Source organism: Melospiza melodia, chromosome 8 (genome assembly GCF_035770615.1).
Source record: "Melospiza melodia melodia isolate bMelMel2 chromosome 8, bMelMel2.pri, whole genome shotgun sequence".
NCBI classification, from domain to species: Eukaryota; Metazoa; Chordata; class Aves; order Passeriformes; family Passerellidae; genus Melospiza; species Melospiza melodia.
This window is the reverse complement of record NC_086201.1, coordinates 7,991,424-8,009,540: the sequence shown is the minus strand read 5'-3', so window position 1 is coordinate 8,009,540 and position 18,117 is coordinate 7,991,424. Positions and strand designations below refer to the sequence as shown.

The window sequence follows — 18,117 nt, the reverse complement described above, 5'->3', positions numbered from 1 at the left end:
GGAAGAATTGATGTTCCTTTGCAGACCATTTGTGAAACACAACCATTCATGTTCCTCAACACAGCTAAACTGCACAGAAGTGCACATGGATGAGTGGCTGGAGCTCTGGCAAGTATGGCTCTGCACTCACTACCTGCAGCATTCCCAAAGATCTATTTCCCTTGCCTATAAACCATCATAGGAAGATTCACCATTATGGTTAGGCATTTAATCTCATCTGGAATTTTGAATATTTGCGGTATTTCAGGATGTGCCATTTCCCAGAGGAAGCCCCTGGACTTCTGTTTGCACTGACAGAAATGCACCCTTCCTACAGTGACAGAGCCTGACCTGTTCAGAAAGGGCTGCCTGCATTCCCCTCCACCCCTGACCACACCAAAGGGCTCATCTGTGACTATTTAACCCATTCACCACTTGGAAATAACGACTTGGGAGTTAAAATGTTGATTTCTGCAGCAAAACAGGCAGCAGAGGTGCAACAGAAATGGTAACATTACTATGAAGGCTACTAAGACCTGGAATGAGAGGCTCTCCCTTCTCTCTCAGTGAATGCAGGCAGTGGATTCAATTAAGCACAAGGACTTTGTGCACCCACAGAGCCCAATCCCCCATCAGTCTGCAGCCAATAAAGGCATTTCCAAAAGGCAGACTCACTGTGAATTCTTCTTCCCAGTATAATACTTACATGATAAGTATTATCATATATATATACTTACACATAGCTCTAAAATACTGAAATTTTAATAGGTCACCCCTTAAAATTAATTCTGTTTTCAAGACTGTGAGTAGATCCTGTTGCTTTCACCTTGTACTTGCAGATAGAACAACAGCCAGTAGCTAAAGGTGGTGTCAAATGTGAAGTGGCTTAAGGAGAAAAACACTGACTTTAATTTATGAGAATTATCAAGAGCACACAAACTAAGAGTAGAAATGGAGCTATGCCTCAGCTGAAACATGCAAAAAAAAAATCCAGCCCCAGAGGAAGGGAAGCCCTTAAATGCCAAGCCCTCCCCTTTCTGAACAAAACCTAAGATCTTTTCTTTGCTTCATGTATTTTTCTCTTTCTTGCTCAATTTAAAAATCACCAATGTTTTCTGATAAAACCTCCTTACAATTCTGCTTTATGCTAAAATTTACTTCTAATCTTTTTTTTCAAAACCACAGAGACTAGATGAAATTTTTATTTTTTAAAAGGGAGCTACTCCTGCTGATTACTTACAGTACAAGGATACCTGGAAGTTGAACTTATGAGCCACAATTTGGTTTTCAAAATTGAGTGAAAGAGAAAGAAAGTGGCTGAGAGAGAAGTCAGACAGAAACTTTTCTTATAAGAGAGACTGAAATTCTCCAGCACTGCAAGGTAGACAACAAATAATGACCCTGGAATAAAAATAATTGATTAGAACAAACAAAACCAAACAAATCCTTGGAGCACAGTCTTGCAAACACATGTGCCTTACCTGACTTCAGCAAGTAGAACTGGAGATGTGCCCAAAAGTTTCCAGGAAGGGGACACAATTCATCACCTTGTATATTCTGTTTTGAGCAACATCACATAAACCAAGATTTCCCTTGCTCATCTCTCTCCACTCAGGTATATGGGAGCAAGTAATAGTAAAAGGCTTTTCTTAGTATACACTTGGGTCTATTTACTACATCACAAGTACTAAAATGTTGACTGCAACTACTGAATCTTCCCAAACTGCTAAAAAAGGAGTTGCTAACTGTGTATCAGACAGGTATTCTCAAGAATACATCAGTAGCTTTGTGCCCAAAAAGCTTTCAGTGCTTTCAGGTATAATGATAAAAAAGTAAATTGAAAAAGGCACAAAGTGGAACCAGGATATGTTGCTGTACGTGGAAATTATTATTACATGTTTTTTAACCTCTTCTATCCATCTTTCATGAGTATTCTTAAAACGTTTAAAGCAATTTTTAGCTGAGACCCTCAGCTAATACTGCTGTAAATGGGGATAAATGTCAAAATCGACTACCCTCAAAGTTATGTGACTTTGTGGTTTCTTAGAGATTTTGCACATCAAGTCTTAAACCAAAAGAGAAAAACCCCACAGAAATTCATTAATTATTTTATTAAGTATTTTCCCATTAATGAAAAACATCTGCAAGAATGTTTTGGCTTAGTGGGATATTAATTCTTGGTATATGATCACATTTATTTCCACTGACTGTGAAGAATTTGAGGCCCTACTTGCTCTAATATCCTACGTCAGCACAAACCACATTCTTCCACATCTGGCATCCTCTAAACCATTTTTTCATAAACCTTCTTCTAAATGAATTCTTTCCAAAACGCTTATTTACTGTTTGCAGCATGTTTCACAATTACAGGATTTGCTTTCAGGCTGAGGTCTGGAGCAGAGCACCCAGTCCAAGTTAGCTGCAGATGGCAGACAGCTGTGAAAACAGAGACATCCACTCCCCAGCTGAACAGCAAACCTAGTGCCAGTAGCTGGAGAGGCCCCCCGTGTCTCTTTAATCATTTCAAACACTACAGGCAGAGAAAAGCTGATAAATTACAGAAAAAATACTCCACTTTTTCCCTTTTGGTGTTCCACTGAAGCCTCCAGCATGGCCATCCACACTGAATCCCTCCTGGGATTGCAGGGCAGCATTTCAGTGACAGCATGAGCCTGCTCTGCTCCAGCTGGGTAGCAGCAGCAGCTTGCCCAGAGCAGGTCACTCTAAAGACCACGTTTTTTAGGTGGAGGAAAAGCAAAGCTGCTCTGTTCAGCCTGGAGAAGAGGACACTGAGAGAAGACCTCACTGCAGCTATAGCTTCCTTGTGAGGGAAGAGAAGGGGCAGACATTGAACTGCTCTTCGCAGTGACAGGATCCAAGGAACAGCCTGAAGTTGTGCCAGGGGAGGTTTAGGTTGGGTATTAGAAGAAGGTTCTTCCCCCAGGGGCTGGTTGAGGACCAGAACAGGCTGGAAGGAAAGAAATTGTGGAGTGCGGCTACAGGTATTGTTGCCATTACATGGATTCATCAGGATGAACGCCTTGTTCAAGGAAAGTGCCAACCAAACTCTAGAGCTACAGAGCAGATGCAGCTGGAAAGGAAACAAAGAAGTCATCTGTATCTATAAATTTTCGGTTAGAAAAAAAATCTGTGCAACAAGTACTTTCTGTACAGGTGAGAGTCCTACCTGTGGCACGAGAAAATAATCAGATTCTTCCACAGAATCTCAGACCAATAATAGATAAATAAATACTCCAACCTGGAACAACTTCAGCACACTCACTTAATTCCCCAGAGAACGCGACAGTCCTCCTTACCTTTCACACTGAAAATATGAGCTATGACAGGACTAAGAAATTTCTGATTAGGCCCAGAGGGAGACCTCCAGGCATTCAGGACATGCTTCAGCCGCAGAACTCCTGCTAATGACAGTGCTGAAGATATCGCCCCACGACTTCTGAGGAGGCAGCCAGACATCGCCCCATGGCCTCCTCAGGCAGCCAGACATCGCCCCATGGCCTCTGAGGAGGCAGCCAGACATCACCCCATGGCCTCTGAGGAGGCAGCCAGACATCGCCCCACACAGCTCTGAGGAGGCAGCCAGACATCACCCCATGGCCTCTGAGGAGGCAGCCCAGCTCTGGCTGCATTCCTGTGTAACCTCAGTAGGGACACACATCTCTGTGGGCAGCACACGTTTCAGAGCCCAGCACTCCATGGAACAGAGAGCTGAGCTCCACTGGTGGCTCTCTGCAGAGGGCTGAGGACCTTTCTGCTGCAGAAACCAGCAGCAGCCATCCCGTGTCCCACATGGCACACCCATTGTGCATACACAATGATGGCTCCACCTCAGCATAGGCCCTGCCAAACCTGCTGATTCCTCAGAATTCTGCACAATCCCACCCCTTCTTGTGACACTGCCAGCCAATTAGCTGCATAATTAATTCTTCAAAAGCTCCAAGATGCTTTTCCATCTGGGCTTGCCTCTGACCATTTTTTCTGCCTCCCGTCTTACCGTACATTAGCCAGGGCCAAGTCCAGCTGCCCCCCAGAGTCAGATCATGTTGTAATAAGTTAGTTCAACTATATTTTCTTCATGTAGGAAAAGCTCAATCTTCATTGTGTATGTTATATTTTATAGCATTATTGTAAGTTATATTAGCATTATTATCAATGTTACTAGATCTTATTGGTTTACAATACATTTACACTTAGTTCATTGGTCCATACATGGTATTTTGCAAATTTTTCAAACTTTTCTAGTTTTAGTTAGTTTACATCCTTTTCCTACTGATTCTCATGGGACAGATCATATTGTTTATACAGGTGTACTTCTTCTTCACCCTAGGAATATATTGTTGTGTTAATGAATTCTCATTTTCAAGGTGTTTTCGTATGGGAATTTGTAAGCTATTGTTAGCTTAGCTGAAGTAGCAGGGCCTAATCTATATTTTATAAGACTTTTCTAACATTTTGACCTGTCTGCAACAAGATCATTCACTAAGATTTCAACATGAACTGTGTTTTTTTCACTAACAACCATTAACAAAAACAATATCAGCTATTCAGGAGCAGAACAAGTCAAATAAAGAATATTTTCTTAGTTGCCCTGCAAATATTGTACTTTTCTCTTCAGAGATTAAACCACGACTTCTCCAGTTTCAGGGGCAGTGCTAAGTTTATACTGCATGATAACATGTATGCACACATATATATTGTATATACCCAAAGAGTAGATGCCTTTTTGTTCTAAAACATATGGAAAGTCCAGCACAAAAACGGTCTTGCATAGAAAATATAAATAAGTGGCATATTAAATGAAATAATTGATTTTAGAATTATTTAAAACCCATTTTTATTCTAAAAATTTGGTTTCGATTCCTACTGTTGCTTTCACCATAATTATGGAAAAATGCAGATATCCATTGACTTGAAAGTTCCTTTGACTTGTAAGTAATATTAGAACTAACTTTGGATTGCAGGAAGAAATTAAAATCAAAGCCCTGCATCCACATCGAGACAATCTGGTTGCCAGTTTTCAACAGCTGCTGTTAAGGTGGCAAGTGTGGTTTTCATTCAAGGATTTAAAGTATTTGTTTCTACCTTCTGGTTCACAGATCTGAAAAATTATAGAAATAGCTCCACTTCAGAAATTTACAATTAGTTTTCACCAATTTAAAAACTACTGCAAATCACCCATAAGATCTGTCAATGCAATAGCTTTCAAATGAATACCTGCCTTGGCATTTTCTCTACCACCATTCAGCATCCTCTAAAGTTCTGACAGACAATTTTTTTTCTGAGAGCCACTGATTACGTTATTTTTAGTCACAATGTAAAATCTGCTCTCTCCAGTCCAAACTGAGCAAACATTTTCTTGTCATCTGTGATTTCACTTACAATACTCCTGGGACTCACAGACTTAAACAGATTGTCAGACCATTATTATACCCACTGTTACAGAAGCTGAGCACACCTTCCTGCCCTTTTTCCTTGCCAAAATCTTATTTACTTGAAGCAGATTCCTGCTGAAAATCAAGGTGTAGTTAAGATTATGGGTTTTGTGTGCCAACGCAACAACAGTGTCATCGCTATTTTTTCTTTTTTTTTTTTTTTTGTTTTGCCTTTCACAGAAAAGATAAATTCTCATTTGGGGAAGAAAATATCATCCAGAAGGACTGGGCACACAGTGTTAGACAGGAACAGTTGTTTGCTATACTAAGCTAGAAGTTCTACGATGGCAATCCAAACCTCCTGGCCTCTGTGGCCCAAGAGTCACAGGGCACATGGTGGAGAAAGCCACAGAAATCCTTCAGGGCTCTGTTTGGGAGCAGGAAGGAGGTGGCTTTTCCTGTGCTCTCTACTGACCTGGGGGTGTGACGTCATTTGGCCCATTTTTATCTACAGCTGGAGACTCCTAACTCTGCTGGCACTCAAAGTGCCCAGGGTCAGGACAACAGCGATACTCCCAGCCTTCCTGTGATAAGGCTCTGGAGTATTTCCAAATCAGGAGCTGATTTACTGCTCCACACAGGTGAACTGAACACACAATGTGTACAAAATCACATGGACAAACCACATTTCTAGGAGGCACTTTGTTGGAAAAGGAGCAAAATCAAGGGCTGGTGTCTGACATTCTTGCCCACAGGAATCAGCTGTGGAAGAAACTCTATGGTAATGAATAGAACACTCACTCATTGAGAGGCAAGTGAAATGCAGGGTGGCAAACACCCCAAACACTCATCGTGCATTTCACTGCTGGGACTCATTATCCTGCTAATGTCTTCCTTACAGCAGCCATCTCTAAAACCAAAGAGAATTATTATATTTCAGATAATATAAACCACAGGAAACTGGCCTATAAGGCTTTCATAGGTGTGAATTTTAGAAGGTTAGCATATTCTTTAGTGACTTAGTGAGTTACAATTACACAGACCTCTTCCAAAAGCCTTTTTTTTCTCACATCTTACAAATTTTCTATACAGATCACACATGTTAAGGGATGACAATTTCAAGGGAAGTTTTATGGGATTGTATTGCAAAGCAGCTTTGTTTCCTATTCCTTTCACCTACAATATATCTGTGGTCTATTTAGATTGTGAGTTCTCACAGACAGGATTGCAGGCTACAAGTGTCTGATCTAGTTTGCAATACAGCTGCTTTGCAAGCCTCCAGGAGTGCATAAGGGCTCTGATCTCTTCTCTGCAGATATGTTTTTTCTTTTGCAGGTCAATCTGTACTGGTACAAAATTTTCAGAGCCATTCAGCTCTGACTTGCTCCAGCTCTTGCCCCACAGAGCACTAAATTATGCAGGTACTGGGCACCATGAGCTACCTGAGCAATGCCTGACAGTAGACAAAAATCTGCCGTGTTCCAAAAATCATCACCATTGCAAATGAGGTAGAAATGAAATAATAGATAATAACAAAATTATTATTATAATTGTAAGCAATAAGAACTATATTCACTCTTAAAGGTACCAATTTTCTAATGGTTGTGATTGACCTGAACAACAATTCTATCAGAGGAAGCTTTCAAACCTTTAGATTATGTTGTAATTAAGGGAGAGGGAAAGTAGCTGTTGATCAGTAGGAGACATGGAGACCTCAAAGCACAGACACCCCAATGTCATACACTACATTTTTTGGTGTCAGTTACAATATGTTAATTTTATTTTTGCAGTAATCAAGCTGCCAGATACAGCAGAAAGAACAGAATACTGAAGCACCACTTTTCTTCTGTCTAGATTAATGCCACTGCATCACAGTAATGTGTTAGCACAATGGGTTCTGAACAACAACAAACAATCTACAAGGCTATTATATTTAATTGCTATTTAGATAGTTTATAAATCTACTGTAAACAATAGCAAGGATGCACTCATAATGCAGCTGTAAGATTATTTACTAATGTCATGACATAAACCAGGCCATGAACTCAGACTATCAGCAACTCCATGGTAACTCTGATGTTTATGTCCTTGATTTCCAATAAATGCAGGGAAGCGTTGCCTTCTTTTGTTTCAACACACATTAATTATGTTGCCTTTCCAATGATATTGGATCATGATGCTCACTAAATTCACACCCTGCCTCATCCAATGACAGCTTACCCAGGAGAGCAAACATAGTGTAATGTGCTATATAAATAAAATCATATATAATATCTGAACTACGACCTACACAGAAAGCTGCTTCATAAATCTGCTGCACAGATCACAGCAAGACTGCCTTGCCCCCAAGCTGATGGTCTGGATCTGCTGCTTCCTGCCATGGAGCTGCCTGAAGAGCTCTGCTGGCTGCAGCACTGTGCAGAATGTCACTGAGGATTGGGCTGCTCAGCCCTTTGATCTTTGTCTAAGTGATGTGAAGAACAGACTTTTCCAAAACCAGTGCATGCTCAGGAATTCACACTCCTCCTTCCTCACACTTACCGATTGCTTCTGACTAATGAGCCAGCATGGAGCTTATAACAAAATCATAATCTGTCCTTACCATAAAATCTTTTAAAATGATCTCTGGTTATTTCAGGCTCATCTTACACTGATATCAAGCATTCAATTATGCCCAGACTGATCAATCCATAACAAGCTGAACTGAAAAATTTTCAACCTCGTTACTCCAGAAAGAAAAAAAGCAATGTTGGGAGACAGAAAAATATCTAATGAAATTGTAAGGGCTTGGTATCAGAGGAGGAATCTTCTGTTTTCTTTGACAAAATGTAAGAAAGTAGCATTACAACTGCAAGAACAAAAGTAAAAAGATACAGAATTGAAAATCCTGAGCTGTAAAGTCATACTTACATTTTCTGCTATTTTTAGGGCGGTGGGCAACACTTGAGAGCTTTGTTTGAAATACAATAGACCAGGCTGCCTCTGAGCATTTTCTACATGAGAAACCCAAGCAGAGTTGAACACAAAGGTTTGTGCTTTCAGCTGCTATTTCTGCATGGGACATGTGCCTTCATCTCCCCACTGCACACAGGGTGCAAGTTATCTGTTGTCTTTATGATGGGCCAAAACTTTACTGGATGGCATCCACCTGTACAGACCCCATATAGCACATCCAATGCAAGAAACAGTTTGTCTGAAAATATCTCATTAGGAATGAGACAAGGAGGAATGAGGAAATATTGACGTTCTTAGAACAGCACATTTGCTTGGGACAGTTTAGCATCTGGGAAACAACACTTGAAAAGAACTATTTGCTTTCCTTCCACACAAAACTTTTCCCTTCTATTTCTATAAATGTGCTGTCACCTACCATAAACAATGAAGACATTCAATGCACTGTTTTCTCTTAGATATCAACAGTACACCTGACTTTTTCATCTTCATTCTCCAGGCCTTGGAGCTGCCAGTGGAGATACATTCCCCACAACTACACATCCACAATCAGTTCTTTGCATTTCACTGTCTGGTCCAGGCTGAGTCAGCATGAAAGCCTATGTCACTTCAACACAGTGCAGCCAAAGTTTAATCAGCTCTGATCTTTCAGCACAAAGACAGTGGAGAAGTCATAGCCCCACTGTAGGAAAAAATAAGCATGCAAGGACATTTATGGGCTGGTGATGATGGAATTTTATGCCTCTCTTTTCAAAAGGGACTTGGCTAAAATAGAGAGAAACAGCCAGAAGAATTGAACATACCCAAAGTTGTTCAGCCTTGCAGAGGAGGACAGTCACTATCACTTCCACTGACAGAAACATGTTTATATTTCTGATGGATGGATGTTATGTGCTGATTGAGAAAATAGATTGTAACATACAGCAAACAGAACCTATAAATGGAAGAGGTGAAGGAAGCCTGCCACAGAGCAAGAGTTTGGTGGAGTTTGTGTCAAGTTGGTTTTGCCACTTTAACCTGTTCCTAGCAGAACTCTGTAGCCACAGGTACCATCACAGAAACTCCAAAGTCTTTCACATATCTTCTGCAAACACTTTACAAAAGGCAAGTAAAAGTCCTTTTTCAAATTGATTAGAACCTCTGCCATATAACCTGAACCAGAAAGGCATTAGAAACCTTCAAAGCGTTCTGATTTGACATTTGGATGCCTTCCTCTTTGGAATCTTCCTTTTCCAAAGTGTTAAGGAACATAGAATATAGGTGCTTTCTTAGGGGTTTTTTTTTACTTTTTTTTTCTACTTGCCAGATAAAACTGCTGTTTACATTACATTACCAAAAGATGGATATGACAAATTATCCATCCCATTCTGGGGTGCACCTTTTTTTTTAATCACTAAATACGAAGTGACTACATGATTATATAGTCCAGGGACACAGGTAAGCATACAGTGGTTTTGGGCAGGATTTTGGAGTTATATAGAAATGCAGTCCATAATAAAACCCAATCTTTTCCAACTCCAGTTTAGCTAAGGATTCCATCAAATTTCAACCTCTGCTTCACAGTTTTTATGGGTGTCTATTTCCAAAGAATTTTAGACTTCTGAAATACAATTTTCATGTTTCTGCATTACAGAAAGCACACATTTTTCACACAAGAAGCACAGCAGCCTTATTTTATGAGCCATTGGACTTGCAGTTAATATTAGCTAACAGACGGAAGTGTGAATATTCAGATATGCTTTGTTACACACAGACATGTTGAACAACATGATGAGAGGTGCATATTGCTGTTTTCATTGCTCCCTGCAGGCTGCTGCATAGAAAAGTCCTTAGGACTGCTCCTATCGAACATGTGTGTCTATACTTGTTTCTGTGTCTTTGTGGGACTGTATGTAAAGAAATACTACAGATATATAGTTATATATATATATATATACACACACATATATATATACACACCCACACAAGTAACCATGTGAAAAAAATAATTTGAGTTTTAGCACAGTGATATATCAAATTTCCAATATATTTGCTTCTGGATTAAAAAAATTGCATTACTTGTGTACAGGCTTCCATACTGACTCAAATATTAGCTGCATGCTAGATCAGTGATAACAGAATAAGAACCACCAAAAGGAAACATCTTTTATCTCCTCTCTTGATTTATTCACTATAAAGCTGCTGGGCCTTTTACTGTTTCACATGAAAAACAGTGGTAGAGGAATAATGCCCCTATAAAACATACGATTTTCTCATTATTTCTTCACCTCTTTCAGATACAGCCAAGTGGCTATTTCCCCAAAGGGCCAGCAATTTCTAACCCTTAATACTCATCATTTTAAACTGCCTTTGATACTAGAACACATTCATTGTATTTCACCAAGCAAATTGATGAAGAAACTTCTTTGCTCAACTTAGCCTTGCCCCATTTATAATGTTCCATTTATAATGTTCCATTTATAATGTTGTAGTGGTCCCTGGAGCTCACAAAAATTTTATTGAATATATCCAGCCTTCATAAGTAAAACTGTATTTTTTCCTCTTTTGCCAAACTGCCTGTGTTTTCTGGCTGCATTCTCCATTCCCCTTTTGTGAGATGGGAAGCTTTCAGACTGAGTATCACTTTTGGAACTAGAGACCATGCATTAAATGCTCCTCCAATCCATACTTAAGTGGAGTAAGCACCCAGAAATTCATAATGGAAATTCACAGTTCAGTAGAATACCTTCAGAGCAACTCATGCTCTTTTTTTTCTTTGAAGAATAGTTTGAATCAAATAATTTAAATTAAAAGGCAAAAAATGATATAGATTTTACAATGGTAGTTTGACAAATCCAAGAGAAAAATCCAATGTGTAGCAGCAGCTTAGTAGGAAGAAAGTTTAACTAAGTCTCTTTGGTAACTCCAGTTCTTCTGTGGACTCAGCTGGGTGGGCAATGCTCAACCACAGTTCCCTTCCTTCAGAGAAACATCCTCAGCAGGACAAAGGACCTCCAAATGTGCTTTGAACTACAAAGTTTGGTAACTGAACCCCTCATGCATTTTAAATGAGGTATCATACCTGAGGTTAATGTCACATTGAAGTGTTCTTGTTTATTTCTAGTTTTCAGAATAAATTCCAGCAGACGTTTTGCTCTCAGTTGCACTGCCATTTGCCTCATTAGCATAGTCATTAAAAGGAAAGATGAAATAAAGCCTTGACATTTCCATATGTAATTTTAAGTTACTCATCTAAAATACAGTAAGTCAAAAGAGCAGAAGACTTTTGCAGATAAAAAAAAAAGCAGAAGAAATATATTTATTTAGGACTTACTTCATTAGCATTAATTAAGCTCTTACTTCATTTGCATATGCAAGTGTTCTTGCCAGGAGGGGGTGCCAAGAACCCACAGCACTAATTATGCAAAAAGAAAACACATGGCAAATATTTTACAGAAAGATAAATTACCATGTTTTATAGCAGTTGAACATTACCTTGATAGACCAAACAGTAAATGGAGCTTTCAGCAAGTAATGGCTGTTAAAGCATGATCTGAGCAAGGTAACTGCCCAAGTACAATCCTGCTAATTCCTCATTTGCTAAAATTAGTCCAGTACTTATCTGAGTACACAGAAAATAACACAACATCAAAGAACTTTACTGCTGCACTATTTGTCTTATCTAAAACAATCTTTGAAAGCCATTGGAAAAAAAGGCTAAACTTTTGACAAAAGGCATCTGTAAGGTAATGTCACGTTAATGCAGTCTGAGAGGTATTTGCATTTTTGTGGGGCAGTAGGTATTGGTGGGGGGTGAAAGGAAATTGAAGCCCTCAATATGACAAAAGGATAAAGAAATGATGATTGATCACAGAGCAAAAGGGCAGAGAGTTCTTGAAATGGTATACTTATTAACAGCAATTAAAGCAGATTTTGCTAGGATGTATTTCTGGTTTTTAGGTAGTTTCAATACAAGGTGAGGTCCGTTTCACTGGATCTTTTTCATTCTTTATGTAAAAGCTTCAGCTTCTAAATCTATTATTTGAGTAACATTTTTGTTGTTGTTTTTTTTTTTTGGAAGATGAGGGCAACTTATAGATTTCTAATATTTAAATTACTTTCTAAAAATTGATGAGAACATCCTGAATCCACAATTCAGCTACAGTCACCAAATTGTTCTTAGTGTATACAGCCTAATGGGTAATTCAACTCAATGAAGACCTAAATTAAAACAAAGCATTGTAAAAGCTCATCTTCAGTCTTATCATTTGATAGTGTTATATTTTGTTGGTAGCATCAATCTTTATCAAAGCTTCTAAAAAATATTTTTCTTTAGTATTCTGGATAGTTTTACTATTTTCTTGATTTTTGTTTGGTTAAAAAATGTATTAATTTATGCATAGACATTCATCTGTATGTCAATAGATCATTATTTATACTGATCCATCCGAACATGTAACTCAAACTCCCCTCAGAATCACGTAATATATCAAAAGAAAAACAAGCTTACTGCAATAAATAACACAAAACATCTATTATAAATACAAAGGCAAGTGATTTGCATGGATGTATGTTCATAGAATAAAGTGAAATAAGGTATTTTATACAACATAAACAACACATACCACCACCAAGGCAGGAAATAAAACATGTATAACTTTTGAGAAAAAGCTATTTCAAACTGAAGCTTCTAACCATGCTTCACTGGGAGCTAGTTGATGTAGCCCACTCACTAATTGGTCAGAACTATTTGTATAACATGGAGCACTGCAGAAGAACACCAGAGTGTTAACAAACACAAATACAATGCTGCAAACCCTGGAGACATCTCCAGCCTGAACTGTGATATCCAGGCTCCTACTGCAATACATCCCCACAGACAGATCCAGAGCTGTCTCCTCTGAGTCAGATACAAGCCAGGTCCGGCACAAACACATGACAACCTTTGCTACAAACTGCTGGAGAAGATAAGGCTCAAGAAGGGAAACCTCTGGATAAAAACCTGGGTATTTCAACAACAGAGACCCCTTAAAAACCTCAAAGCATTCTGCTTCTCAGTAAAGCCTTCCCACCCGGTATGGGATAGCTCTTTCTCAGACAAAAGCAGTGAGGTCTAATCAATAAACTGCAGGCAGAAAAATGCTGATGAAACAAATTAGATCTCTAGTTGGGTTTGTCTTTCCTGGAATTACTTTGATGCTGCAGTGATGGATTCTATGAAGGTGAGATAAAGAGATAATCAACTAATGACTTGCACAACTTCAATCAAACATGAGTAATGTTTGGCAAACAGATGAACATACTATGACACAGAAATGGTATTTTAGATCTGGCACAGTTCTAGCACAGTTAAAAGGCAGCATTTTAAAAGAGTGTGACCTTGAAAAAAGTTCTGATTTAAAGAACTATGTGACCTTAAGATACTTTAATTCATTAGATAAAAGTTTCTTCTCCCCAGTGGCAAACATTTTCAATTTCACCACCAAAATGTCATGAGTCAAGCAGCAGATGTTTCTCTGAGCTTTCCTCTTAATCACTACAAAACCTTCTACTCTAGGTAAATAGCAAGGAACTGAAATAACTTGCAACCCCTGTTTTAGCTGGCAAACAATGGTACTGTGGCACAGTCACCTGGCATCTGACAGAAAACTTACTCTGTTCTTCATAGCCACATGGGGCATGCTCTGGGGCCCATCAGACAGCCCCTGAAATGATCCCTAACAGTAAACTTAAACTGATGCATGTTTTCCACAAGGATGTAAAATACTGCAGATACTTGATTTCACCTGAGCCATATTCCATCTGTGCAATAAGCAGTTTGTGGCTTCAAACATATTTTCCTTCCTGTTTTTTTTTCCCTTCAAATCCTTACATTATCTGTTTGAACATCTTGCCAATTCCTCCTCATTGGACTACTTTAAGATAACCATGTTACTTAGATCTGCAGAACTGTGGACTGGAAACATCTTATTTTACACCATAGCCTATCGAAAATAGTTGATCCAAGTCAATGTGTTATCCCACTACAATTCTGGATTTAATCCAGGATTTTCCAAATAGTTATAGTATAAAGTTGGGAATCTCTGGCTCAGTCAGACATACCTGCACCTTATGTTTCACATTTTGTGCTACTTTTGCTTACCAGTCCTGGCTATAGTTTTGCTATTCATTTCTGCACCACAGATGAAGGGGGACACTCCTCCTCACTTCAGAGAACTACACACACTCTATCTCTGTGATGGCACACAGCATATGTCATGGGTACTTCTACATCAAATTTTTGTATATAAAATTAATCTCTTCTTCAACTGTTCTCTGCTTGTTCTTCAGTTGCAAAGAGTGGCTCTTGGAGATTATTACCCAGGTTAATACACTATGATTATTTAGAGTAAGTATTTCATTGCTTGTTTTACTCATGAATTATCACTATTTCCACAGAAAAGAGATGTCAGATTTGTTCAGGAAGGTAAATCACTCGTAGTGTGTTTGGCAGCACGGGTCTATGAGACTGCAGCTTTGTTGTACCCAGGTACATTCCATTGATAGCTACTGATGGATTTCATCATTGCATCTCTCCCTTTATGCCTTCCCCTGTGTCCTGTTTAACTGCTGTTTGCCTCCTGTACTATTTTACTAAAACCCACTAATCCAGTGTTTGTTCCAATGATGAATTTTATAACAGAACCATTGTGGCAATGGGTCCTCAGCCACACATCTTTCTTTCCTCTGCCTAACCTGCTCTGCTGGACTGAACTCTCTGTCCTTCTTCTGCTCGGGGCAGCTGCTCCTTTGGACAGCAGCAACAATCATTACTCACAACACTCTTTATTCATTCATGCTCCTTCTACAGTTTTGGCTTGCTGCTGAAGTGGGAGGGCAATGCAGCAAGGCACTTCTGTCACTTTGGAAACCTCCTTCTGCCACATGAAGAGCTTCAAGAGGACACCCTTCTAATTGGCATTCCTAAAGTCACCTTCAGTGGACTGCTCCTGCAGGTGTACATCTCTATGGCAACACTCAGAGTGCCATTCAGAGGGCACAGAAGATTTTGTGTTCAAAGTTATTATTTCCTAATTCTGCAGTCCATATGGCACCATAAAACCCACAGTAGAGCAGATATTTTTAAAGCATGACATTAACTTTATTAGGGACATTAACAAAGATGAGTAATGTTATCCTCGCTCAAGTATGAATTATGCCAATGTTTTCAAATTTGGATGATTAAGGTTGTACCTAAAATGACCACCCATTTTTTTGCAGTTCTGAGATGTAATAGGAGTCCACCTGTGCCTGTATCTGAAAGGATCCATACATTTTTTCAGAATAACATTTTAAGCAAAACCACATAAAGACAGCATTATTCTGATTTATTTTTCTGAGGTTTATGATTGGTAAATCTGACCCTGTTCCTATGAGACATCTCACAAAAAGAAAAAAATATTTTCTCAGTAATCACTGCATTTCATTTTAGTTCTACTTCAGATAACTGATTCTCTGATCAGTACAGACAAATGTGCAGATCCTCTGTCCAGTACAGAGGAATATTACAAACTGAAATTTAATTAAAGTATTTCTTAAATCTGTTCAATTTTGCAAATGCTTCTCCTTTCTACTACAACCTACATGGTTTGCCACATTCCATAATGCTGCCTGGTAAATAACCTATGTATTTATTTCCACTAATCCTGTTGCTAAGGTCTCATTATTAATAAATTAATGTGGTTAATTATTAAAACATACCAAGCATGTTCCAATTACTTTTTCTCACCTGCCTCCACTTCCTTAATGCAAAACATTCTAACCAGAAAGATTTTTTACTTTCCAATCATCTTGATGAATGATATAAAGCAACAGGGTACATTCTCTAGACATTCAGCTTGCAGCCTCTCTGCATGAGCAAGCTGGATGTGCAAGGAGGCCCTGGGATCATGCCTGGGGGCATTAATGAGCTTATTAGAACACTGTAACAAGGATTATCTGAATTTCTTATGCAGAACTGAAGATTTAATCAGTCTCTTGCCTTCAACAACCAACACAGGTCAGCTTAAAATCATTGCTGTTCTAAATCAGCAATTTTTTTCTTCTTATATTGACTTTGGTTATGATGACTATGGATGATTAATGTTCATTAAAAATGGTAAAACTTCTGGAAAAATATTATGCATGAAACATGGCATCTTGTTTAATTATTATGAATTCAATGCAGCACAGCTGACCTTGGCAGTAATTTTCATACTGAAATGAAAACACCACTTTTCATGAGTCCATCACATCACATTTGGATGCTAAGCTTTTGCTTTTGCCCACAGTTTTCATTGATATTGCACTTAAAAGAAAACTGCCTTTCACCTTTAACGTTCCTTCCCACACAGCAGTAGCCATAAAAATGGTTATCCTAAAAATCACCTGAGTGCATATTTAGATGAAGGTGTGATTCTTTCAACAACTGTACTATTTGCTTATTGGGGTCAGCCTGAAAAAATATATTTTTAATAAAAATAAACAAACAAATAGAGCTCTCCTAAAAGCTGTAATAGGAACACACTAGTATGGTGCAGAAATACATGACAACTTATTTTAAAGCTTTTAGTTTTGTTTTTACCTCAGTCTGTCTGAAGTCCATACATTTTTAATGACTGTGCTTACCAGTTGCTGTCCATGAACACCCCAGGCTGCATACTGTAATACTGAATCCTCTACTTCTGGAGGGTTTAACTCCCAAACTTCCCTTGAAAAAAGGGAAACATTTTTACTTGAACACACTGGCATCACCTCATCCATAGAGCTACTGACAGTGACACAGTATGGAAAAAACAATGTGACCTACCTTGTGTGGATGTTATAAATCACATATGAAGCTGTGTAAGAATAATGAAAAACCTGTTTAAAAAAAAAAAAAAAAAAAAGAAGAAGTAAGAATTACAACACAAAATACAGGATTAAATACAGACTACTATGAAGGCAGTCATACTCTTCAACCCCTGTAAACACTGACACTTTTATTACTGAAAGAAGGTTCTACTGAATTAATTATAACCAATAGACCTGAATCAGGTTTTGAAAGCTGTAGGAAGGACACACATACTCACCTGTTAATTTAACCAGCCTCTGTAACAGTACAACTGCACAGAAAATGTCCCAATTAGAAAAATCTGCATTCCCATTAAAAAAAAAAAAAAAAGCCAACAATAAAAACAACCCCCGCCGTTCTCCAAAATAAAAAAACCCAAACAAAAAACCCCACTGAGAATATACATTAGGGGAAAAAAACCAATTTTTTTTCTTCATCAAGCTGTGTCAAAATGATTGCACAGGCATCACAGTTATTGTACTTGAAATGCAGACCAATACAGGCTCATGGGGTATTTTTCTCACCACTTGCTATGAACAGCCTGAAGGACTCCCAGGTATGGCTCACAGAACAGAAAACCTCTGTACTTAGAGGGACTCTGTTTGCTGTGGCTTTCATTAAATAAGTTTTGGTCTGATTTTGGCTGACTTTCTTTGCTTTTCAGGAAAAGTTTGTTGAGAGTTTTTTGTCATTTTGGATAAAAGAAAGAACTATTTTTCAGTAAACCTTTCTCATACAACAGCAAGTTACCAGAGACTTCTGAACTCAAAACCTGTAGGATTCTCTGAACAGAACAGAAGAGCACTTACAGTGTGTAATGTGATGGACCGCCACACCAAAGGGCTCAAATCAAAGCAAACAATTACACATTCTCTCCAGTCAAACATTAGTCTATGCACCCATAGTGAATAAAAGACATTTTGCTCTCTTCCAGGATTGAGTGATTGGTTTTCACCTAGCTCA

At 38.6% G+C, this 18,117-nt stretch overlaps 1 protein-coding gene across 2 annotated transcripts in view; it reads right to left on the bottom strand.

Moving 5' to 3' along the window:
• Window positions 1–18,117, bottom strand: part of DPP10 (dipeptidyl peptidase like 10) — a 437,009-nt gene that overhangs the window by 44,327 nt on the left and 374,565 nt on the right. For both annotated transcript variants that reach the window (XM_063161640.1, XM_063161639.1), the window contains exons 6-7: window positions 17,131–17,183; window positions 16,950–17,031 (exon numbers count right to left, since the gene is read on the bottom strand). In XM_063161640.1, coding sequence (XP_063017710.1) covers window positions 16,950–17,031; window positions 17,131–17,183 — 135 coding nt within the window. The remainder of the gene's footprint in view (window positions 1–16,949; window positions 17,032–17,130; window positions 17,184–18,117) is intronic.